General features: G+C 42.4%; 3 protein-coding genes across 6 annotated transcripts in view; 1 reads left to right on the forward strand and 2 right to left on the reverse strand.

The window, feature by feature from the left end:
• The window catches only part of pacs1 (phosphofurin acidic cluster sorting protein 1), a 70,422-nt gene extending 67,691 nt beyond the window's left edge, over positions 1–2,731 (reverse strand). For both annotated transcript variants that reach the window (XM_080905235.1, XM_080905234.1), the window contains exon 1: positions 2,182–2,731. In XM_080905235.1, the coding sequence (XP_080761361.1) occupies positions 2,182–2,333 (152 nt within the window). In that variant the 5' untranslated portion in view covers positions 2,334–2,731. The remainder of the gene's footprint in view (positions 1–2,181) is intronic.
• A 4,678-nt stretch (positions 2,732–7,409) lies between these two features.
• On the reverse strand, positions 7,410–17,982 carry sf3b2 (splicing factor 3b, subunit 2). 2 transcript variants are annotated; one of them, XM_080898395.1, is made up of 22 exons: positions 17,814–17,981; positions 17,322–17,368; positions 17,047–17,094; positions 15,947–16,174; positions 14,353–14,403; positions 13,864–13,948; positions 13,650–13,729; positions 13,219–13,327; positions 12,917–13,008; positions 12,469–12,681; positions 12,259–12,381; positions 12,084–12,164; positions 11,759–11,986; positions 11,524–11,673; positions 11,319–11,408; positions 10,577–10,684; positions 10,374–10,481; positions 9,964–10,106; positions 9,224–9,325; positions 8,459–8,558; positions 8,158–8,349; positions 7,410–7,775 (listed from the first exon to the last, which is right to left on the reverse strand). In XM_080898395.1, the coding sequence occupies exons 1-22, from the start codon at positions 17,941–17,943 to the stop codon at positions 7,704–7,706; spliced, it is 2,580 nt and encodes an 859-aa protein (XP_080754521.1). In that variant the 5' UTR covers positions 17,944–17,981; the 3' UTR covers positions 7,410–7,703. The 2 variants fall into 2 exon arrangements, with proteins under 2 accessions (XP_080754521.1, XP_080754522.1); XM_080898396.1 differs by lacking the exon at positions 17,047–17,094 and having other exon boundaries at positions 17,814–17,982.
• Positions 17,983–19,400: 1,418 nt separating this feature from the next.
• Positions 19,401–24,342, forward strand: part of capn1 (calpain 1) — a 32,037-nt gene continuing 27,095 nt past the window's right edge. The window contains exons 1-2 of one of the 2 annotated variants that reach the window (XM_080898417.1): positions 19,401–19,557; positions 23,384–24,112. In XM_080898417.1, the coding sequence (XP_080754543.1) occupies positions 23,855–24,112 (258 nt within the window). In that variant the 5' untranslated portion in view covers positions 19,401–19,557; positions 23,384–23,854. Of the gene's footprint in view, positions 19,558–21,206; positions 21,360–23,383; positions 24,113–24,342 lie in introns of those variants that run through there. The other variant, XM_080898416.1, reaches the window with a different exon arrangement.

A 24,342-nucleotide genomic window follows, 5' to 3' on the forward strand; every position in this document is an offset into this window, starting at 1 on the left:
TGCCGGAGCAGCTGCTGTACTCGTTGCTTTGGCTGCAGAAAATGAAAGTTTGACTCCTGGCTGCTCAAACAACTGATATCATCTCTCATTCTGATATCAGTCACAAGTATTTCCTGTCAACTCCCCTCTGAATATGAGCAAAAAATAAAAACAACAAAAAAAATGAGCCACATGGCCAGTGAGTCTGGGTGGGTATGTAAACACCTATAAATACAGAGCAGGTCCAGATTTCTTTTAACATATCAGGATAAGCAGGATGTGTGCTCCTGCCAGGGCAAATGCAACCCACAGCTCAGTGTAAACAACACACAAGGAGGCATTCTGGGTAGACAGGAAGAGGTTAGAGCAACACCACCTCGGCTGGAGAGGGGAAGTTCTTAGTCCTTACTGCAGAGACAAAGATTAGGCAATAAGGCAGTGAACAAGAAGCAAACACACCACAGTCAAGACTCTGCAAGACATCCCCGCGACTGATTCACAGTACATGGTGTGCAGGTTCTTCTGGCTCCAGATTAGACTTCCCTGTTTCTTGTGTCTGTGAAAAATCCCATTTAAATGTAGATGACAGAGTCAGTGCTGCTACTCCCCATCTCCCAGTGTCATCCTCCGTTTCTCTGCCACCCTCCTTTTTTTCCCCCTCCTTGCCTGCCTCAATGTTGCTGAAACTGCAGTGAAATCGAAGATATTTGACGGGCCGTGACGGCTGCAGGGTGGAATAAAAAAAAAAAAAAATAGAAAAAGTCCACAATTGCATTTTGCAGCACGATGCCAAACTACTCAAAAAATCAGCTGAAGACACTGGTAAAAATCATCTCAAACTAAAGGGGGGAAATACATTTAATGTGCAGGAAAACACTGGGTGTTATAGTTAAGAGAGCCAATTCCAAGACATAGATTTACAGCTGTGTCATTGAGGTGCACACACACACACACACACACTTGCAGACCGCTAAGAAGCCAAGCGTACTTTTGAGGCTTTGCTTCTAAAACCAGTAAAGCCCCAGAGCATTTCAGAAAGCAGCATTAGGGTGTCAGCATGTGGGCTTTGTGTGATGATGACCATGGAGCCTTTATTCCCCACTAATTGCTTTTAGTCACCTAAACATCTGCGCTCATCTGGATGAGGATGCGACTCAGGCTTATGGAGAAAAGCACTGCGTTTGACGTGATTTCACAGAAAGTCCCTGCACGTTTTTATGCTGCAGCAGCTCCCCAACTGTTTGCTTAGCTGACATTGGAAAACACAAGCGCTACTTCAGCAGTAGCAGTTAACCTTTGACCCTGAATCGAACTTGTTATGACCAGGATTATCACTTAAGCGCCATAAAAAGAACAATGAGACAAGCTGCAGCTGGAGCGTGTTCATTTAGGTTACACCTGATTATCACAGGACACATGACCACGTGCATCTGCCTCTGTGAGCCCACCCCTTGTAGAGTGGCTGTGAGACGCTTCAGTGTCTTTGTCTGAGGCAGAGCTTAGAGGTGGATGAGGTGTCTCTCCTAACATGACCTTGCTGCATTGCCCTTATGAACACACACACACACACACACCAATCACATGATGAGAAGCAGTGAAAGTCTGAGCAGGCATATGACACTAAACAAGACGTTTCGGGTTGTGGGTGCACCTCAAAGATGATCCCTGGCTTTGTCTTCTCCCTCAGACTCACACATCACACCAGCTACTGTTACAGCTGTATAATAAATGGATGCAAAGTGGCTCTCTACAGTTGCAGCGACGGTCAGCTTGCTTCATCAATCTTTTGTCTGTCTGCGCTGATCAGCTGGGCAACAACTAAGGCTGTTTGGGCAGCACCTGCTGTAGGGATCAGAAATAACGAGGGAGCCTGCTTTCATCTTTAAGAGCAGGGTCGTACAGTGATCGAGCTGAGGGCTGGGGACCACAAAAGTGCGAACAAGAGGTCCAGTCACAGGGTAACACCAGTGCTATTGGAGGCAGCCTCTTAATTAATGGGTTTAAAGGGATCTACCAGTTTGTTAACACCACAACAGCCATCAGTGCAATGAGTCTTCCTAAATAGGCACCCGTGGGTGTCTATGTGTTTGCAATCCCCCAGTGTAAACACACTGACTGGGTCACTTCCCATTCACAACAACCAGCCCACCCCACCAAAAAGCGATAAGTAACGCTAAGCCCGACCATCTCCCCTGCACATACCTCGGCACACAGCTGGGCGAGGAGCGGTCCACCTCCCAGGTAGCGTACAGGTTCATATGGACCGGCCGGTTGGAGATGCTGACCGGCTTGGAGGGCTGCATGTGCGGCGAAGGGACGCCCCCAGTCCGCGGGAGCCCTCCTCGCTCCGACATCCTGGAGGCTGAAAACGGGCTTTCACAAGGAGCTAATGGGGAGAATACCCGTAGTAGTCTGCCTTCTCTGTGTGTCGTCCTTCCTCTGGTGCTGTAGCTCCGTCTCCTCGCTTCGCTTTGCCTGTTTTTTCAGGCTCCGGATGGTGCAGGCGAGCGAAGCGCTAACAGGAAAGTGCTAATCTCCGCCTGAGAGTGAAAACATCGCAGTCTCCGGGGTTTCTACCGGACGGCAGGCGGCAAATCCCCGCGGCTCTCTCCGTCTCTCCCTCTGCTTAAGTTGGTGTCGGCTCGGTGTGTGTTCGCCGCTGGTGTTTATCGGTGCAGGAAGCGGAAATTTCTCTCGCCAAAGTCGCACAATGAGCAGAGAGCAGCGAGAGCAACGCCTCTACTGAGGACGTAGAGCGACTCCTGAGCGCGAGACTCACAGACAGGAACCGGCCAATCACAGCTGCTGCTGTTACTGCGTTTGAACGCCGCACGCACTTTGTTCACCACTGCAGACTCAATTCCTTAGTTTTAAACTTATTCAGTATATCGTATTTTTATTTGTCTTGTCACCTCTTCCATTTTTTATTTTCTTCTATTTTAAATATGTTTTGTTTACATTTTTATATTCATTATATATTTTAATACATTTAAATTTGCTAGCTTACTATTTATTTTAGTTTATTGTTTAGATGAAGGCATGCAACTCCACCAATGGAGAAATTAATTAAATCATAATATTAATAATAATATAACATTCATTTTATTATACATGTATTTATTATTTATTATTATTTTAAAATATATTTTACATTTTCCACTTGTTTTATTTGGTTCTTTATGAGGATTGGAATGTGATTATTAGAAGTGGTAGTAATAATGTTAGCAAGTTTTACAAATGTACTTACTTTATTTTAATCTTTTAATTATAATTTATTCTGTGGTAATAGTGTATGATAGTATGTATGCATGTAAACTGGACTATAGTCCAGTGTAATATTTTTAAATACACTTTGGTTGTCCCTCTTTTACATTAAGGATTATAGCCTTAGTTTTTTTTATATTGTTCAGTTCAATTTTATTTGCAAAGCACCAACTCACAACAAGAGTAGCCTCCGGGTGCTTTATATTATAAGGTAAAGATCCTACAATACTAGAGAGAAAACCCCAACAATCAGATGGAGTTTTCTGCCTTTGGTGTCAGTGGAAAGAAAGAACTCCCTTTCAACAGGAAGAAACATTTTGCAGAACCAGGACCAGGAAAGGAAACAGGACAAAATGAAACACTAAATAATTGCTAATAATTTAATGCAGAGTTGTGTATAGACACATGGTTAATAGAAAAAGCCCATCATGGGAATCCCCTGGCAGTCTGAACCTATTGCAACATGACCAAGGGAGAATTCATTGTCACCTGATCAAGACCCAACTATATGTTTTATCAAAAAGGAAAGTTTTAAGCCTAATCTTAAAAGTGAAGAAGGTGCCCACCTTCTGAATCCAAACTGGGAGCTGGTTCCACAGAAGAGGGGCCTGAAAGCTACTACAGGAACTACAGCTAAACTACAGGAACAACAAGTACGTCTGATTATATCTGTGCTTACAGGATTTGCATACCGATGTATATTCTCAGGAATAATGTATGAGGTCAGCCTGAAAAAGAAACTTAAAATATGAATTGATGAAGAAAGAGGGAGCAAGAGTGTCCTTCTGACTTAGAGAATGTCATTACAGGAATTTAGCTTATAACCTACTGTGTGTGTTCAACGGTGGCACATGCTCCTGGAGAAATGCCTTTAATTACCCACAGCAACAGCGTGTAACTAAAAGGATCAGTTCAGGACATGAACAGCTAAAACGAAACATCTTTTAGGTCAGTGGGATGATGTTTGTTTGTGTGTTTGTCCAACGTTTCAGATCTAAAACTGAAAACATTCTTTTTTGGCAAAGATCATCATTATACAAATAACACACACTGAAGCAACACCTCTTCCTGTTTACATATGCATTAATTCAAATCCTAAAGAAGGTCCAGAGGTAATATTTACCCATGATTCAATGTTTTGTTTTGTTTTTTTCTTACACCTCTTACTGTAAAGCTTCCTGTACTACGAAGGCCCCACTCAGGTGTTTTACTGAGGATCCTTTTGCAAATTGCTCTGTTTTTGACCCATATTGCACACCGTCTGGAGTCTCAGGCGCTCCTGTAATGATTCCCATTAGTCATACACACGTGTAGATTATTTCACACACACACACACACACACACACACACACACACACACACACACACACACACACACACACACACACACACCTATGCTCTGTCAGCTGTTATGAGAAATATGCAAAACCGGTTAGAGTGTGTGAATTGAGATTGCTTTCCTCTCATTCTCTTCACAGTTTCCAAGATCTGCCAGATAAGACATCAGAGTTAATATTCAGCAAAGAGCTGGCTCATTTTCATATAGTGGCAAAACAGTTTTGTTTGCATGTGGCTTTAAACTCACAAAGAAAACAGAAACACACACACACAAACAGGCCTTTTCCCTACACCCCACTGCACTGCTGTGCGAGCCATCGACCCTCTGACACAAAAGCCACCATGCTGAGCCTCCTCCAGGTTTGGCTGCCTGTCAGTGCAGCGTGAAGCACTGAGCGTGAACCTTCAGGTGACAAAGGCACTGCTCTGATTACAATCTCTGCATCTGAATATGAATCAGAAGGTGACCTAATGGCAGCGTCACAGCCGGGGCCGGCTGCCATCAGCTTGACGTCTCTCAACAGGCAGATTATCCCAGCTGTGATCGGAGCTTACAAAAACATTACGCGCTCGAAATGTTCACGACAGCCCGAGGATACGCACATAACTGCACTTTAATGAAAAATTTATAGAGCCATGTTTTGGCCCTTTTTTTTTTCTATTCCTAGATTATGCTGCATTCAGAGGATGTGGGACATCTCAAAACTCTTTGTAAATATTTAAAAGGCTTTAAAGCACACAGATATTATTTTTCTCACATTAAGATTTAATGATTAAAACACATATCTGTTCTTATATCGTACTTTTCAGTGTTTCTTTTTTAGCCAATATTAAGCAGGGAGTGCATGTTAAAGAGTTTGGACTTGTCATTAGTTCTCACTGGTTTTTGGGATAATCAGCTGATTTGCGTAAACACAGAGCACCCTCCCCTCCTCCCCTCTGCTCTTTTTAACAAGCTTCTGTCACCACCAGCACCTCCTGCCATTGATAAAGAGATTAGAATGGAGCAGATTAAAACATGGTCACGGGATAATCCCAGGTTACTTTTTACACAGCGGCCTAAATCTGCAAAGTCATCAAGTGACACTGTAAAGGCTCCAAAGTCCAGTGTCACAGTCAATTAAGTCGACACCGTTTCTTATGCAACTTCAACTCCAGCTCCCATTTTACTGTACAGCAGCCATGTAGCTGTGCGGTGTGTGCATGCGGTGGAGAGGCGTTACACTCGTCTGTGTTTGTGACAGATTTAGTAACCACACCAGTGCATGCTATTATATCAGGCTGATTGGATTATTGCTAGAGATCTAAAATGATAAAAGTAGTTAAAAAGTGCTTATATTGTTTCTTTTGGCAAAAAAAAACATAACAAAAAATCCCCTTAAAATAGTAAGTTTATATAACACATATAAAACATTCACATTACATAAGCAGCACCAGTGATTATTGATTTGTCTATTTTTAGAATACACAGGAAGATTGCAAATAAACAGCCACACCTTGCATATTTCCCCCATGTGTTACAGGGAAGTGCTGAAAGAAGTCTGTGTGCATTTGCAAAGTTCCTAGTAAGTGAGGCCGAGTACAGCGACTGCAGACGCTGTGCCTGGATGGATGGCTCTGTCAGCAGTATCAAAGTCTTATTTCCTCTAAATGGCCCACTGAGAGTAACGTTTCAGTCACATCGGTGAAGGAGACATCCTCAAATGTCAGATTCAACACATTTACAGAACTGACCCTCTAAGCTGCTCTTCAGTAATAGCAGCCTATTAAGAAAGCTGTGGTCCTTTGTCCTCACACCTCTGCCGTAGTGGGAATGCTGGTGCTTTGCTGCCTTTCTCAGGATGGTTAAAGGATCTGATGTGAACAGGCTGTTGCTCCATGTGAGAAGCTGTGTACCAGTGACCGAGTCAGCATGAAGCTGCTGCAGTTATTTAGGTCACTGTGCTTCTCAGACGGTCAGCTGACCGTCATGTTCAGTACTCGTTTGCCTCCTAGCTGCAGAAACCTGAACTACATCCTACTCTCTGAGATTCAGACCTCATTTAGAAGTCTGAGCTGGCCCCTGCTGATGTGTGCTTCCCTGACCACCTTGGTCCAAGCTGATTTTATGTGACATATCTGCTGAAGATCTGAGGCAAACAGCTTTGTACTCTTATTCCATTCACTGTCGATGGAAAGCTCTTTTGACTCGGGTCCATCCAGGGTGATGGCTTTGGAAGCCCACATTAGTTCCTGGAGTACTTCTGAAAGGTTCCTGGGCTGCCGGCCAAGACAGCCATGTAGAACAGCCAATAGTCTGTTAATGCTAAAAATAAATTAGCAATAGAAACACCTCGAGGTGCTGCTCGATGGACCTTTAGATTTGCACTTTACCTGACTGTGAAGCACCAACCAAATACAATTGCATCGAACTTCTAATAGGAATATGTTAGAGGAATAAGTTGGTGAGATTAAGTAAAGATTTCTTGCTCTAAAAGTCATTTTTTTAAGCCTTCTTTCTGGGCCACTTGTGTTTAATAGCCAAAGTGGAGAATATATAAACATATCGGGCTCTTTTATCTTAGGTCTGAGCTTGTTTGGATATGGATATTCTGGCCAGGTAAACAGAAGTGATCAGAAGCAGCCTTAAAACTCAGAGGCAGGAATTTTGCAGCTTCAGTGGAAGCAAAGGCCTCACAGAGACAGTACAGGTCATTAAGGTTCAAAGTCTAAAGTCCCGATACTTCAGCTGACGCAGATGGGGAAAATGTCTTGCATTTTACCACCAGCGTGTAATCACACCTCCCCAAAGAGTGCAATGAAATGAAACAGAAACCTGGAGGCAGTAAGATTGTGAACTTGTGTTGTCACGTCATTTATTTACAAAAAACAGAAAAAAAATGGTTACTATGAAAAAAACAAAACAAAAACATAACCAAGACCTTAAAAAGTTCAACACAGAAAAATGCACCTTGCCACAGTCATGTGACACGCCCACGCTGTTGATTTACGGTTTACTGTTAAAGCGCTAACAGATGATCGGTGCTGCAGTGTGCATCCTCTGAAATTCAAATCTGCCTCTTCCTCTTTCATTTCCTGCGGTGGACGACTCTCTCGCTGAGCTTCGTTTTGGTTCATCTCCTCTAGAACTTGAACTCTTTGTATTTCTTGGCGCCGCCTCGTGTGTCCTGCGGCTGGGCCTTCCTCTTTTTTTGCTGTTTGGCGACAAGGAAGAAAAAACGCAGGAGGAGGGGGAAACTATTAATATTCAAATGTCACCCCAAGGGAAAACCTAAGTGACTATTGACTTCCACTTTCCTTTAGGTTATAAACAGAACTCATTTACAGTAACACGCTGGTAATCGACACATCAGGTGTGTTGGTCATGAGATCAATGACGTGGGAACTAGTAATTTTTGACCTCTTAAACAAACACAATTGATTTTTTTTGCTTTGAACTCCTCTGCTATCTGCCTGCAACATTTCTTTAAAGTTTCCAGGAGCTGAGCGTGTAATTGGGGCAGAAATCAGCTACACAAAAACATTTGTGTGAAGGAAAAATGTTTTTAAAAAGCCACTAATTGTGTGTCTTAGTACCTTCTGTTTGGCTGCGTGCTCAGCCACCATGTCGCTGAAGTCCTCCTTCTCCACCTGAGCCTGCTGCTCTCTCACGTGCTCCTCGTACTTCTGCGTCATGGCCATCGGGTCCAGCTCCAACTCCTCCGGGGCCAGGGCTACCTCCACGCCCTGCGACTCCTGCCCTCCGCCAGCCTTACGACTGGCCATGGCCTGAGGAAAGCAGAGAGGTATTTAAGATTCAGCTAGAGTGGCAGAGGAGAACGGGAACGAAAAGAAAAATGGCTGTAATGTCATTTCATTTGGACACACTTCTCCTTACCGCTGACATTTCGTAAATGTGCGTCGAGGCCATCATAGCTGCTCCTACTGGGCCCGTTCGTCTTTCAGGGAGAACAGTGAACAGCTGTGGCGTCTCATTGCTGCAAAACAAGAACGTGTCAAACTAAGAAAAGCGCACGGTGCTTTAGAAACACAGAATAGTTCTAGCTTTTTCTAAATGAATGCTATTTCTATTAAAGTGTGGCATTAGACTTTATAACACTTAGAAAAATCGGAGTGGGTGTGATGACATTTTCTCCCTGCTGTTTACAGCAAAAGTGACTCATTTTTTTTTTTAGACAGTATCATTCATATAAATAAATATGAATGGGTCATTCCATGTCAGCTCCTCAAATGCCATCAAATACCAGGACAGTTTGTCTCTGGATGAAATCGTCTCTTTTTTCCTTATATTTAAGCTTTAATATCTGTGAAACCTTATTTGGACTGTTTTAAAGGATATTTAAACGTCCAAATATTTTACAGACCTCGATCATCCGTCATTCTTTGTTAGCTTTACAGAACTGTAGTACCGGAAGATTTCAAGGATCTAACTCCAATACTCTCAAAACTGGATGCTGGGAAAACATCTAAAAACACCCCAGTACTCACCCTTGAAATACTTGGAGCCAAAATGCACAATTTCTATTAAGAAGTGCATTTTTCACTTTTAGTTTTTTTGTTAATTTTTTTCTTTTTTTTTTTTTAAAGATAAACCGTATGATCCAATGGTTAATAAAGAGGCACTGAGTGGAGCGACACTCACCCATCCATTGCCTCCTCGATCTTCTTCTTCCTCAGCTCGATCAGCTCCGGGGTCTCCATGCCGGCTGGTACTGATGAGAAGCCTCCCGGGGTGATCAACCCACTGAAACACACAAAGCGACACACAGCACACGGTGAGTTTATTGGTGAGCACAAACTTCAGAAAACGCCATACCGTCAAGCCTTGAGAAAGGTCTAAAAGCTGTGGGCACGCACGCACGCACCCTTCTGTTAGCAAAAAGCGAGGACATGAGATACGGACCAAATAACCCAGTTAAACACTAATGTGACTGGACACTTCCCGGCCCTGTTCTCAGGTCATTTACAGTCACACGCTAAATGAAAGAAATAGTTTTAAAGTTAATGTCGATCTCAGCACTGATGTCTGTCTGATACTTAAGCTTACACCTGACACATCTATAAAATGGATCCTTCGAAGTCTTTAGCTGCAAGGTTCATTTTTATTTTTGACATATCCCCAACATTAAAAACAGCTTTAGCCCGAAGCGCTGAGCCTCACACGCTCTGAGCTGAAAACACATGAACCCACTTTGAGCCAATAAATAAATGTGAGCAACTGCTGACTGAGATGTTTGTGGGCAGCCATGTTTGTGAGGTGCTACCTTTTTGATTTGCTTTACACTTCAGGGTAAGAAAACTCTAAATACGATTTAAGACTCATCTATTAATCATTATCAGCTTCTTGATTAAATCACTGACTGCACTGTGCACATTAAGCACCTGTCTGCTGGTGTGAAGAATCCGGTTTCATCTGGCTTCTCCTCGTCGCTCTCCTCCTCCTCCTCCTCCTCTGATGATTCCTCATCCGAGGGTTCTAGCTCGCCCCACGTTGTGTGGTCCACCTCTTCTTCCTCCGCCTTAGCCTAAATGCAGAAACATGTTAGTGTATTAGTCATCGTTAAGAGACGGCCATAATATGTGTAGCAATCGAAAACAAAAACCTAAACGGTGAAGACAAAAGACTTCAATTTGGATGAAATTCATACCAAGAAATGCACCAACAAACAATCATACACAAGAGTTACTGTTGGTGTAGGACTTAAAGTAACAGTATTTACACTTTTACATTGTTAAGAAGTTATTATGATGATTAGAATTATTTTTCTGAGGGTATATTGTGCACTCCTGACCTGGAAGTCTGCAGAATTGGTCCCGAACACGTCGCCGTAAAGGGGTTTGCCCATCTCGTCTACCGGGGGCTTCCCCCAGCCTCCGGCGTGATAACCAAAAGTACAGTTCTGATGAAGGGATGCAGATAAACAACATCAGGAAAAATGAGCAATAACTGATTCACTGACATATTTGTTAAACTGCTTTTTGGATATTTTGTTACCTCCGGGATGGGAGAGTTCAGTCCAGGGATCTTCAGGTTGGGATAGGAGGGAGGAGGTCCGTACCTCTGCATGGCTATCAACCAGGGAGGCGGCACCTTGTGGGCGTTCTGACAATGAAGACAAAGCAAAAATCCAAGTGAAATGCTCGCTCTGCTTCCTCAATTCGCTCCCCCTGTACTGATCGCATTTTCCAAGCTTAAAATATGCTCAGCATTCATTTGCGTGCCTGTTGGTGTTGCCTGCGACAAAAACACCGCCTGGATATATTTATATAATTGTCGTTACAGCAGCATTGTCCTCGTTACTGTGTCGGTGTAAACAAGTCCTGTCACGTCTTATCTGACACATTTATTCTCACAGCTTGTACATTCAACCACTTAACAGCAGTAACAGAGAGAGTGACATAATGAGATAGCAGGGAGAGTGATACTACAGAGCAGGACAGTAACAGCAAAACAAGAGCGGCTGATTTATTTCTGTCGCAACTGGAGCTTCATACAGTAGCTTTATATCACACTCTTATATAATTACAGAGTCTCATCACTGAGATCAAGATGAGCCCAAGAACACGATAAACAAAGACAGTATGAAGCTCTAAGATCACCAAGGCTCGGTTTCTGTTTATATGCACTCAGATTTGTGTGTTTAAGAGAAACTGCAGTCAATTTAAAACACGTTGGCTGTTTTTTTGTGATTTAGTTCATTAAATTTGCACAACGTTTGAACAACAGTGAAACTCACAGGTCCAACTGGCATGCCCAGAGCGATACGCAGCTCATCGGACAGATCTCCGGGTTTCTTCTCTTTCAGACGAGTTTCAAACTCTTTACCCTGTGGAGCCACAAAACACAAAGTAGGTCATGGAGCGTTAGCGCTCATAACGTCCCTTTGATAAATGTACCTACGTGGTTCTGAATACATGTGAGAAAAGCGAGAATTCTTGTACCTCATAGTAAAGGTCTCCGTGGATGGTGAGCTTGGGCTTGATTTGCCATTTGAAGAAAGCATCGTGGAGTTTCTGGTAGTCGATGTCGATCTTTCCCATCTTGGGACGAACCTTCTCTCTCATTTTGGTTTTCATAGTTTTGGCATCCTCCTGCGAGTGGACAGAAAAACAGAATTACTAATCATGCAGTATTATTTCTGCTAATGTTGACTCAGACCATCAGAAGAACACCCACCTTCTCCTGCAGAGCCTCCCTCATCTCCTGGATTCCCGTCCTCCTGATGAACTCGGGCAGCTCGAACGGCGGCTTCTCGATACCTCTCTTTCCCTGCAGATACTTTCGTTTGAAGCACCAGTGTCTGGGCACCGGCACCGTGTTCCTGGTGGCTTTTAAGTGCACGAGCAGCTTGGGCTCCTGAGCTGTCACATCGTGCATTTCCACCACATCTGGACGAGCCACCAACTGAAGCGAAGTGGCAGCAGGAGAAATAAAAAGTTATCATCTATTCAGAATCAGGCACGGACTTTTAGACTGAAAACACAAACCATATATTTTTTACCTGTTTGAGTTCAGCCACTGTCAGCCGGTTCATCCTCCTCAGCTTCTTCTTGGATAGTTTTGGGACATCCGGCCTGATTTCCTGCACATGAGAAACATTTCAGATGTTCAGCACATGAGCAGACAACTACTCGTACTTTTTGCTCCGCTCTCGTAAAAAATGGAGGTGTTCAAACATCATCACTGTCGTCACTGTCTTTCTTCTCCTCCTCAAATCCTTTTTTCCGCAGCACAGCCGTCTCGTTCTTCTCCGACTTATCGGGCTCCTTCTCCTTCTCTTTCTTCACATCATCAGTCAGCTAGAAGAAGACAAGGACAGACAGACTGCATTAGAGGTGGGGATCAAAGTGGATGCGCTTATATTCAACTATGTCTGCTGTAGTCACCTTAAACGCCTCAAAAATTCGCTTGAAGAAGATGTAGTTGGGGTCGTAAATCTCTGGCTCCTCTGTGACGTACTCAATCTCCACCTCTTGCTCCTTCTCTTTGTCCTTCTCCTTGTCGCTGCTCTCCTTCTGCTGCTGCTCCGCCTGCTCCTTCTTCTCCTGCGCTCGCTTCTTCTTGCTCTTCTTTTTGCGGTTCCTGCGTTTGCGGTTTTTCTGAGGAAAAGTTTGGTTGACAAATTCAGAGACGGGACAAACAAAATTAAACAAAAACTGCCTCATAGTGGAGTCATTCATGCCGGGACCTACAAATCCTGTTTTTACAGTTTTGTTTGCTGGGTTGACAATTTTAAGTCGCGAGCGACAAATATCAAAGTCAATTCATCAAGCATGGACTCACAATGCTATGACTCTTAAAGGTGCTCATCTTAGATGCTTAAAAGAGGCTTACATCTTTTTTAGACATCTGGCTGTCGTCATCTGTCTCAGACATGGGCAATGCAGATGAATCCATATCTCCTCCCTCATCTTCGTCTTCATCCTCTTTTGAAAGATATACACATATATATGTATATAAAAAAAAACGTGGAGATCATACTGTAAAACTTCATTTTCCAATCAAACAAAAATTTTTTTTTGAATTGGACAACTTCAGACAATTATAGCTGGTCTTCCCAGTCCGTCACTACAGGACAAAACTGAATAAAAATACAAAGGTTTTTGGTTTAGCAGCAGTCTAACCAGATGACCGACCTATGGGATCAGTGAGTTGCTCCTGCCTGATCTCCTTCAGCTGGAGGATCTTCTCCAGAGCCTGAGGGATCTTGGGCCCAGTGACGCTCATCTCCTCGCTCTGCCAGCTCTGAAATTTACACCAGAAAAATGTGGGATTAGGGAAATTTTACGTGCACCGGTGTGTCTAAAAATAACAACAACAAAAACACCACTGTGTTTCAGCAAAACTTGGTACTAGAATGTTTGTATTAGACCACAATTTTGACTAATGCATGCATGTCTGGACACATAATACAAACAATGGTGGAAAAGGGGTCAAAGAATCTCATCTGGTCATGTATAATTAATCAACAGGTCAGCAGAGATTTTCAATATCTTTAAAAGAAACTTCGGAACAGTTTTCTGAGAAGACGAAGTAACGCTACATACGGGAAGGAGTGGTGGTTTACCTCTCTGTTGTCCTCTCCAGGAGGAGGCGGCACTCTGTGTTTCTGAACTGGTAACATGCTGACACCTGGAGGCAGAGGCCCTAAAACACACAGAATTATTATCAAACAAAAAACTCCTAAAATGTGCCGTTTCAGAAGAAAAAAAGAAATTAAAAAATGTATTTCAAATTCATTATATAACATTTCGTGTTATTTAAAACTCGCTTAAACTCACCTCTGATTGGAGTGACAGTGGGCATGGACCTGGGCTGCATCTTGGCCATCTCGTGCTGACGCTCCTGTTCCAGCAGCACTGCAGCCTGACGTACGAGGACGTACGAGGGGGACAGAAATTAATATGTTTATAATTTGCAGTAGCACAAAAGAGAAATTTTGCACACAACCAAACAAAAACAAAAAATGTCTGTGGTGTCATTCTGCCGGTCACTATCCACAACATTTAACCCCAAGTGAGGGTGCCAGCACACAAATAAAAGTCATGGCCTTGCTTTCATATTCAGATTCTCACAGCACACCATACAGGACCCACTATGCTGATTCATCTGTCACTCCCACTCCACTCTCCCTCATTTGTGAACGAGATACTTTAAAATTCTCCACTTGGGGCAGCAACTTGTTCCCACACCAAAGTGGTTTTTTCACCCTTTTCAACCACGCAGCTCCTCAAGAAAATATTTCAACTGAGAGTTTTTCACCCTCTTACCCTTTTCTGTTGCTCCAAAAGATCGTGTTCATCCATGACATGGGAATCGCCCTGAGAGAGCCACAAACAATAACAGCCAGTCAGTGAACACAATAGTGTGTTATTCTGATTTACACATGACATTACATTAAAGTCTTCAGGTCTTTTTTAAAATTGTGCTTTAAGTTATGATCACATCTCAGAATTTACTCCAGGGCTCTAGAGTGCGACCACATTTTTCAATGGTGTGACTAAAATAAATAAATAAATAAATAAAATAAAAAAAAAGCGATATTGATTCATTAAATCCTGACTCGACTTTTGAATATGTGTTTTGCCAGAAACGCCAGGAGCTCAGGTTAAAGCTCACAAAACTATTTCAACAACCTCCAATCAGCAAATGAGAGCAGGTAAACGGATTCCACACAAAGGCGTAAACACCGAGCGGACCCGACGCATCAGAATCAGCTTTCTCTTTTTCGGCTTTCTCACTCGGCGACACGTACACGCCGTCGGGGCTGAAAGCAGACAGCTCACTGATTCTGATGCGTCTGCGATTTGCCACTTTGTGTTTACGTCTTTTTTGCGTTCGATTCTGAGCTGCAGATTTTGTCTTTCTCAAACCCAAATTCACTGAACCAGCAGCAAAAGAAGATCCAAACTACACTTCACATTTGATAAATCATCAGTAATCTTCTCTCACGTTTGCCGTTTTGTTTCCACCACGATAAACTCACTGTTGTTTACAGCGCTGTCGGACGCTGCCTTTTCTTTCTTTTTTAACTTAAATGACCTCGGACAAGAAAGCCTGATTTCTGCTGTTCAATACTGAAGACGTTTAAACTTTTTAAAACTATGCAAAATTACAGAATATTTTTAAGGTTATCTGCTATAAAAAGCCAGGCCAGGAAAATCTCCTTCATGTTTTTCTGAGTTTTATTCTCAGTTACTTTGACACAAAGGCATCTGCTGTGATGCTTACTCCTCTGATGAAGTCTCACAAGTGTCAGTACTGATAAATGATCAGAATTATAATATTTCTGACTGTCTGAGGCAAAATTGAATCGAATCGAATCAGCACCTTGTGAATCACAATCGAATGGATTGTAGAAAAAAGTGATGATACCCAGCCCTAGTGAGTAGCCTAGGCCGACAGAAGTGGATGTAGCTTTGGGTAATGACAAAAGATGAAAAGAACTATTGATTATTTTTTCTCTAAGTTAAGGCCTGATCCGTCTGAAATTGATAGCCAGTGCTCTGACACAGAGCCATCAATCTCTGAACGCTGAAAAAGCACAGTGTATCCAGAAAACACATTTTATGCAGCGATAAATGCACGGCCCAAGTGTCCCCCCCCCTCTCTCTCAGAGGCCGAGATGATGATTAAGTTTAACATTGTCTACAATATTGCCAAAGAGTGCCAAAGCACTTTAAGCACAAGCACTTTTTCAGTAAAGTATTTTTCTTGTAGAACTGTGCTCCAAATAAAGAGTTAGGCGCACCAGTGCAAACCTTGGCAAAAAGTTAGTCTAGAGCCCTGAACTCTACGCTTTGAATGCAAAGAAAAATGGCAAAAATGAGTGAAACATTAAACTTTAGGTCCAGCTATCCTCACCTGCTTGGCTCTCTCCTCTTGCTGTAACATCATGGCTGCTCTATGCTGAGCCATCTTCAGCTGATCATCCTGTGTGAGGCCAGGTGGTGGCAAACCAGAGTGGTCCATGCCCATGTGTATACCGGGTGGAGGGGGCCCGCTAGGAATCATGCTCATAGCTGGGATCATACCCATACCAGGAGGCATGGGGGGCATAGGCATTGGGGGCATGGCAGGGATACCTGGCATCTAGAGAGGAGGAAATACAGGAGACTGATGTAAATGTGAAGCGCGAAAGACTGAAGTGAACTTGTTTGTGTGACCATCTGAGTGAGATATTAAGGTGTTCAGTGAATTTCTGTTTCGGTAAATTGCTTCTTAGCACCATTTAGCAGAGGTCTACAAACAGACAAAACATACTCAACTGTAACACATTTGCAAGAGTGAAAACTTAAATAAAGGTACTTTCGTCTGCTCCGTTGAGTTAAAACAGCAGATAGCTCTATTATATTTGATTTAGTAGAAGCCCGCCCTGACAGAACGAGAAGCATGTCCTCCTAGAACGGGATCTTTTCCTTGTTAAGTAAATGTGTAACACTGTAAATTTTGCATACCTTGTCTATGAACTTGCTTTAGTTATTCACAGACTAAATCCTGAGGCCACTAAGGTGGAAGCCTTCTGCCTCCTGGCTATGCCAACGATTCTGATCTTAAAAACTGAACAGGATTGGTGACACAGGGCAGTGCTGCCTGAGTCCAGCACCGACTGGAAACGCATCAGACTAATTGTTGTGGACTAAGCTCTTGTGACACTTGTAGAGGAACCAAATGGCTTGTAAAAATGGGCCAAACACCCATTTTAATGAAGCAGCCCCATAGGACACTGCGAAGGACCAGGGTAAATGCCTTCTCAAAGTCCGCAAAACAAATAGCGGTAGACTGGATGGGCAAACTCACACACACCTCAAATATCCTTGAGAGGATAAAAAGCTGGTCCAGTGTTCAAAAATGGCAACCGTTAAACATGTAAATCAAAATATAGAAAAAACACTACACTGACATGTGGTTCACCATTGTATACTGCAGTATTAAACAGATATCAGCGTTTCCCTCCAAATTACCTGGGAGCCCATTTGTTTATCATCAGGTTTGCTGAGGAGAATCCCAGTCTGTGGAGGGACACGTACAAGACACAGTTTCTTTAATTTTAAAGAAAAGGCGGGGAGGTCAGAGAAACAGAGCTAGGATAGCTAGGATTTACTAATAACTTTTCCTCAGACTTTATTCAAGACTAGTCTAGCGTAGCCTGAAAGGTCATCAACAGTTAGAAAAAGCTTCATCACCATACCAAACAGCTGAGCGATGACCGGATAAAACTGAATTTAAACGGATTTACCTGCATCATGTAGCCCTTCAGTCTGTCAATCAACTCCTCTCTGGGACCTAAAGAGAGAAAGAATGAATCGGAAACAGCTGTTAAACAAGGTAGATATGAATCTAGGCTTGTAATATGTACACCAAAAATGTACCAGAACAACTCTGAGCGCATTTTAAAGTTGTGCAAAACTAGCTAACGCTGACCGCTTCGTATTAAAGTTAGCAAAGCAGCTAAACCGCTGCACTAGTTACAGAACTCATATTAAGGAAAATAGCTAACCAAATGGTCATAACTTTATCCAACTTGCATCACAGGGATTAAAATGTCACGTACTCGATTAATTAGTGCGTGAAATGAACTCAACAGAGTGTAAACATAACGCAGGCCTAGCTTAAACTCGTTGCAACGGAAGCATTGCGTTTTAACGCTACTAGCTAAAGTTAGCAACTGGCTAGCTGCCGATAGCCAAATACTGTCTATGTTAGTGCTCTACGCGGGTGTTCTTCTTACCCATGTTGGGTACTCCCAGCTCTGCCAGCTTGCCCTGAAGATCCGGGATGCTCCATGTATTCAGAGCTGCAATAGCACTCCCCAAATCGGACGGGAGAGAGTCAGTGCCCGGCGGTCCGTCGGATGCCATGTTGAGGTTAGCTCAATGGAACAACGGCGGCAGCGAAGCACACGCGAGAGCTTGGGAAAGACGCAATGCACCACGGGACGTGAAGTATGAAGAGAGATTTTTTCTTTTAATTCAATGCACACTTACCCCAATAATCAGTCAGAACACGTGCTTTCAAAATATAAATTCCTAATAAGAGAAAACATAAAGAGGGGCAAAAATCATATTCTTCAACTGTAGTCAATACATTTGTGTGATCTCATAATCCGTCATCATTTCAGACAATGCACACACAGCCTAGTCACCCTCAGCTTGAACTTTAGCCATCAGGTAAAAAGATACAGACTAATACAATCCCACACAAACAGACGCTAATCTGTGGCCCCAATCCCCCCCCTCCCCCCCATAGACTGTGATCATTTACACATTTCTGTGCGATCATTACACCCTAAATTCTGTTTATTATCTACATGTTATTATTATTATTATTATTATTATTATTATTATTATTATTATTATTATTATTATTATTATTAATTTAATTGTTTTTTTTTATTTTTTTACTATTTGTTCTTTCTGTCTATTTCATAGAAATAACGCTCATGGACATTACACCTTATTTATAAATCGTATTTCTGTTTATTAAAACCTTATTTAGCATAGTTCCAACAGCACCCCCCCCCCCCCCCCCCCCCCCCCCACACACACACACACACACTCAACGTGCAATATCACTGACCACACTGCACCTCTCAATGCACCTGCTAGTTGGATGGCATGTATGTGTATGGATATAGATGTAAGCGTGTATGTGGAAATATGTGTGTGTATGTACGTACGAATGCATATATGTATATATTCATATATTCATATATGTATGTATGTGTGTGTGTGTTGCTGGTGTATGTATAACTTGTACATATCTTTCTTGTGTAAATGTAAATTTGTTGTGTAAATACTTTGGCTATTGTGTACTTCACACACATGGAGAGATGCCAAACTGCCTTTCATTGTTCTTGTAACAGTAACAATAAAAAAGCTATTCTATCCGATTCTATTCTAGATGCGCTGCTACCCGAAGTCACTAGATGTCATTGTTGGCTGCTTAGACTTGAAATCCTGTAAATGATGCCGTTAGAAGATTAAAAAACTTCTCTATTTTTACATTCATAACATACAAGTCTACTGAAATTTAAAAATAGTTATAAAATAGAAATACTGTACGTAACTAAACTTCAAAAAGAGTCTAACACTTGGTAAATGTGGCGGTTTTTTTTTTTTAGTTAGGATAAGTATTTACAGAGCGATATAAAGGGATTTTTGTCTTTTAAAGGGCAGCTTATTGCATGTGAACACACAGTACCATAATGAACTACAGTATCAAGTAAAATCTGCTGCAAACAAAGAGCACAACACGACAGAACAGTGCACGAATCCCTCCCTTTCAGTGTAGTTTTATGACCTGTGGGCACTGCGCAGTCGCATTGAAACAAGGGTACACAGCGGCAGCAGGGCGTTTCTTCTGTATAGAAAAGAGGGGAGGGTACAAGAAGGGTACATACTAAACATGGAACGCAGAGCATGTTGAATTTCCGTGTAGCTATTTTTTTTTTTTCAGAGGAAACGCATTTGAAGGTAAATATGAGTTTTCATCCTTCAACATCACTTTGCATCAGCAGTTTAGTGTCGGGCTGCACTTTGCCAATCGCGTTTGTCCTCCTGGCATCAACTTCTTCTTTTTTAAGAGCAGAACTGGAAGTTTGTGAGTTATTTTTTAGGTTAGTTTGTGATGCCGGAACAAACCACAGTGAAACAGCAGTCTGTCCCAGATTTCACGAGAATAATAACCATCAATCATTAATCATTAATGTGCTGATTCCGCAAAATTTGCTTTTGCTGTCTTACGCTTTATTATTATTGTTATTATTATTATTATTATTATTATTGGTTTTAACTGTGTCTGATGGAAGTGAAGCCAAAGGAAACTCGTCAAACCGCTGTTCGCTTTGCTGGTTGTGTTTCGTTCTTTAATTTCAATGTTTTCCCAGGGACCACACCTATCTATCACAAAAGCGACTTACTTATCTGTGTGAGCCATGCGTCCAAGTTAAAGTTTTATAAAGAGCTAAATCTGCGTGAGCTGAGGCGCATGCTCCAACGAGCATTCTCCAAATGTAGCGCAGTGTTTCTAAAAGCTGTGTTCTTCTGCAGACTCTGATGAGAAAAAAACACAGTAGTCACCATGTTCCCTGCAGCGGTCACAGTGCGTGCGTGCGTGTGTGTGATCTCTCTGTTGGTCTATTTTCTCCAAACACTTTGGATATTTTTTCTCACAGTAAACTGTGTTGCAACATGAACCCCTGCATGCAGAAATACACCACAGGCGGTCAGAAGGCTTACTCATGCCACAAACTCTTGACTCCACCCTCCCAAAGGCAACACTTACTTACTATCAGCATGCATTTAATCAGCTCGAGTTGTGAGGAGGAAACTGGACTCAGACAATCATCAGCAGAAAAGCATTAGTCATACATTGCTGATGATTGCAGTGTTTTCACGGCCTTTGCATGCCTGCTGCTTCAGTCGTGTGTGTTTCTACCCATGGCTGCACGACCCCTATGTTAAAGGAAACATCCTGCTGATGTGCCAAAACAAATAAGTAAAAGAGCCGGGTTATGGGTTGGATAAAAGTGCACATTCTCAGTTTTCTTGTCATTATACTAAGTGTTGCATTGCTAGATGATACAGTACAGTACACACATGCATGCGCATTCTTGTGTGCTGCCACCCGGACTGGGGGGAAGGCTAAGCATTTGTGTTGGGATATGGAGTGAGGGTATGTAGGCTGCATGTATTTCTCATGTGAGGAGAAGTAAAATATTCATTAGAGTCCGACTGAACTGTTGTTGGGTAAAATGTGCCCCGATGGCAGCCAGCAGAGGTAAAAACCACACGACTAAAGTTTTAACAGAACACGTTATGATCCTTTGTTGTTGGTTTAAGTAATGGGGTCATGGGTGTTTTGTCATGGAACCAACTTAGAGTGACATGCATATTGAAAGCATATGAGTAATTGTTTGTGGTCTGCAAGCATTTCATGGTAGTGGGTGTGTTTTGTGAGGGGCAGTGGCGTTTTTCCTCACAGAGCTGTCACCTGACACACTTCTGCCTATAGCCAGTAGCTCCTCCCGTTCTAGGAAAAGTTAATTAGGTATTAAGTGAATTTATAGGAGTGCTCAAACATGTCATTCAAGTGACAATGGGCATACGTTAACAGTTGGAAAATAAAGATGTTGAAATCAGGCGTAACTCCTCCTTCCTGCCACATTTGGCACATCCCTCGCTGGAGGTTGACTATAAAAGTAGTACAGAAGAGTCTGTCTGGACTGGTTTGGCAGTTCTTGGGATCAAACTAGAAGGTGCAGTTTGGAGGAGAGGTAAGAAACAAACACATGGGCCTGACATAAATCTGAAAACCTGCATTTTTAACCAGACATTTGTTAGGATTTCATGATGGACTTTGCAGTGAGGGGAAGAACAGTGAAGCACATTTTTATTAATGTCATAAAGGGATGGAAGTGGTCAGCAGGATGGATCCATGTATTCGTATTTATGCCGTATGCTGACCGCACCATCCTAATGTTTTTGCTAAAATTGAGTCTCATTAGACCAAAAAAATTTATATTGTTCAATTCTGCAGAACATGTGTGAACTGTAGCCTCAATTTCTTCTACTTAGCTCACGGGAGTGTCCCACTGACGTAGCCCATCTGCTTGTTGTGTGTGTGTTGTGTGTTTAGAGACACTCTTCTGTTTACTTTGGTTCTAAAAAGCTGTTATTTGAGTTACTGTTTGCTTCCCATCACCTCAAAGCAGTCTGACATTTCCATTTTGACTTCTGACATCAAGAAGACTTTCACCAGAGAACTGCCCCGCGCCAAAATTTACTCCGTTTTGGCTCATGCTCTGTAAACTGTAGAGATTGCTGGGATTTCCCCACAGCAGATTAGCAGTTTCTGAAATACTTAGACCAGCCTGTTTGACAACAACTGTGCCACATTCAAGGTCACTTAAATCACATTTCTTCCTCATTTTGATGCTCAGTTTGATCTTCAGCAGGTCGTGTTGACCATGTTTAAATACCTGAATACATGTGATTGGCTAATTAGATATATGCATTAACAAGCAGTTTAACAAGTGTAACTCTAGAAGCCTTTTCACTGAAGATATTTTCGTGTCCACATTTAAATAGTACATACCTTTATGTAAAAAAGAAAAACACTGTAGTGATGCTAACACTGATATGTGGTACAGATGCTAAATAACTCTTTATAAAGAATGCAGGAAGAAGCAGAAGTAGTTGTTACAGTGGTGGCAAAAGTGCCTTTGTTAGTGTGAGTAGTAATGCTCGTGGTAAGAAATATAATAGTTGTGGTGCAGGCAGCCATTATGCAGCACTTTCAGCTTTGCTAGCTGTAGCTTTAGGGATCTATTAGCAGAAATAATGTGTAGTACTCATGCAAATGACCCTAATGTAGTTTCATCATGCTAGCAGCAATAGAGGCACATGTGCAAACACAAGTCTTAGTGTTGTGTAATTGAACAAGCTGGGAAACCTGCTGTCACAGCTGCATGCTCAGTTTTTGGCTCTCTTAGCAGCAGCATTCTTCACTCAGTCAAATGGGCCATCTTTGTGGGTGTGGTTCTCTGTTAGCAGGAGGAGGAAACTCTTACATGGCTCCACTGCTACACAAGCCAGTGAAAGCCACTCTCTTTTCTGTTTCTGCTGTGACGGACACCTGTGGACTGAAAACAGGAAGTGCGTATCTTTATGTGCATATCTGAGGTGAGGGAGTGAAAAAAAAAAAAAGGCTGAGAGAGTTGAAAGAAGATAAAAATAAACGCCTTCCACTCTGTGTTTATTGGAAAAGACGCAGACTCAAAGCAACAAAGTGAGACTAACTCTGTCCAAAGCTCCAGTTCTGTCTGCGCCGGCACTAATGATAGAAATGCTTCTTCATCTCAGCCTCTGCTTAATTAAAGCGTCTCACAGAGAGCTTGTGCTTGTTCTTTGCCTCATGCAACCTTTATTGTGCATCAAAATACACACACCCCTGCTTTGTTATTAATGTGCTTTTCTGATTAAACATTGACTTTAAATTTAGTTCTCACTTACACTGTGCACACATTCAGTGCACCACAGTAAAAGTATCACAGATGTGCCAACTTTGCCGGGCTTTTCTAAGAATGCACATATATGGATGACTGCAAAGAAACAAGGACGCCTCGTTTGTCTTTTAAACTCTTAGTGTCTGTGCACATGGAGGGTGTGCACAGCCTCAGCTTTTGTTCTGTGATGTACGCGTAGATAGTATTGGTATGTACAAACTTGTATCTTGGATCTCACTGGATAACCTTTTCACTTTTGTGCTCAATTTCTCACTTTCTTTGTTTTTGTGCAGGGTTGTCCGCTGCCGTGATAAGGACAGGGTGTGATCCTGCACTGCGTGAACGTGGCAAAAAAAGAACAACAGACGGGGACTGGTGTTATCTGGATCTTTTGTAATGAGGAAGACGTCTCTACTGTGACAAGCTTTGGATTTTTGAGCTTCTCCGTTTGTGACTGCAATCAAAGCATCCAGCTAGAGTGCAACCACATACACCACAGCCAAGCAGCAGACTAGCCTCATCAGTGTTTAATAGCATCTTCATAGCTACTGATGTTTTATTCTAACTGAAGATTGAGCCTTGAAGCCATTACCACTGTGTATCAGGTTTACATCAGCACAGTGCTTTAGATTATAAAAGCTCAATAGGCTGCTGTTGCGTCTTTAATAATTGACACATCTTTACTTCTTATTGTGGTTCCAAAGAGAATCAAATTGATAGCAGCTGTCAGTCCTACTGTTCTCCGTTAACTCCACAAGCTCAAGATGGCAGAGCAGCCCATTTATGCCACAGGCATAGCCTGCAAACTGAGGAGCCAGTGGGATCGTGATGAGGGCCTGGGGCAGAACCACAATGCGGTGAAGTTCTTGGGTCAGGACTATGATTCTCTGAAAGCCCAGTGCCTTCAAAGTGGGAGATTGTTTGAGGACAGCCTGTTTCCTGCTGTAGCGTCATCTTTGGGATTCAACGAACTCGGCCCCAGATCGGCAAAGACCAGCGGCATGCGCTGGATGAGGCCCACGGTGAGAAATTGCGGCGGTGGCCGTGTTTTTGTGTCTTTTGCCCAAGCGTGGGTAAGGGGAATATAGAAGCCTTTCACATCATTTATTGTAGATGTTTAAAGTTATAGACGGTGTTTCCAGATTTATTTACTGTGTTTTTTAGAAGGTTAATATCATTTTAATGTCAGACAGTTATAATACACTGTGTTGCTAAAAGTATTCACTACCCCATTAAATAATTAAATGGAGGT

This window comes from Rhamphochromis sp. 'chilingali' (assembly GCF_963969265.1).
Source record: "Rhamphochromis sp. 'chilingali' genome assembly, chromosome: 1".
Lineage (NCBI taxonomy): Eukaryota > Metazoa > Chordata > Actinopteri > Cichliformes > Cichlidae > Rhamphochromis > Rhamphochromis sp. 'chilingali'.

What these genes read in the sequence shown, in the direction of transcription:
- sf3b2 (XM_080898395.1), bottom strand. Translation starts at nt 17,943, where the DNA reads ATGGCATCCGACGGACCGCCGGGCACTGACTCTCTCCCGTCCGATTTG. An exon ending in GAATTTTTGAGGCGTTTAAG is followed by an intron (nt 12,382 to 12,468) that starts GTGACTACAGCA and finishes GTCTTCTTCTAG; the next exon opens with CTGACTGATGATGTGAAGAA. An exon ending in AGCACGCAGCCAAACAGAAG is followed by an intron (nt 7,776 to 8,157) that starts GTACTAAGACAC and finishes GTCGCCAAACAG; the next exon opens with CAAAAAAAGAGGAAGGCCCA.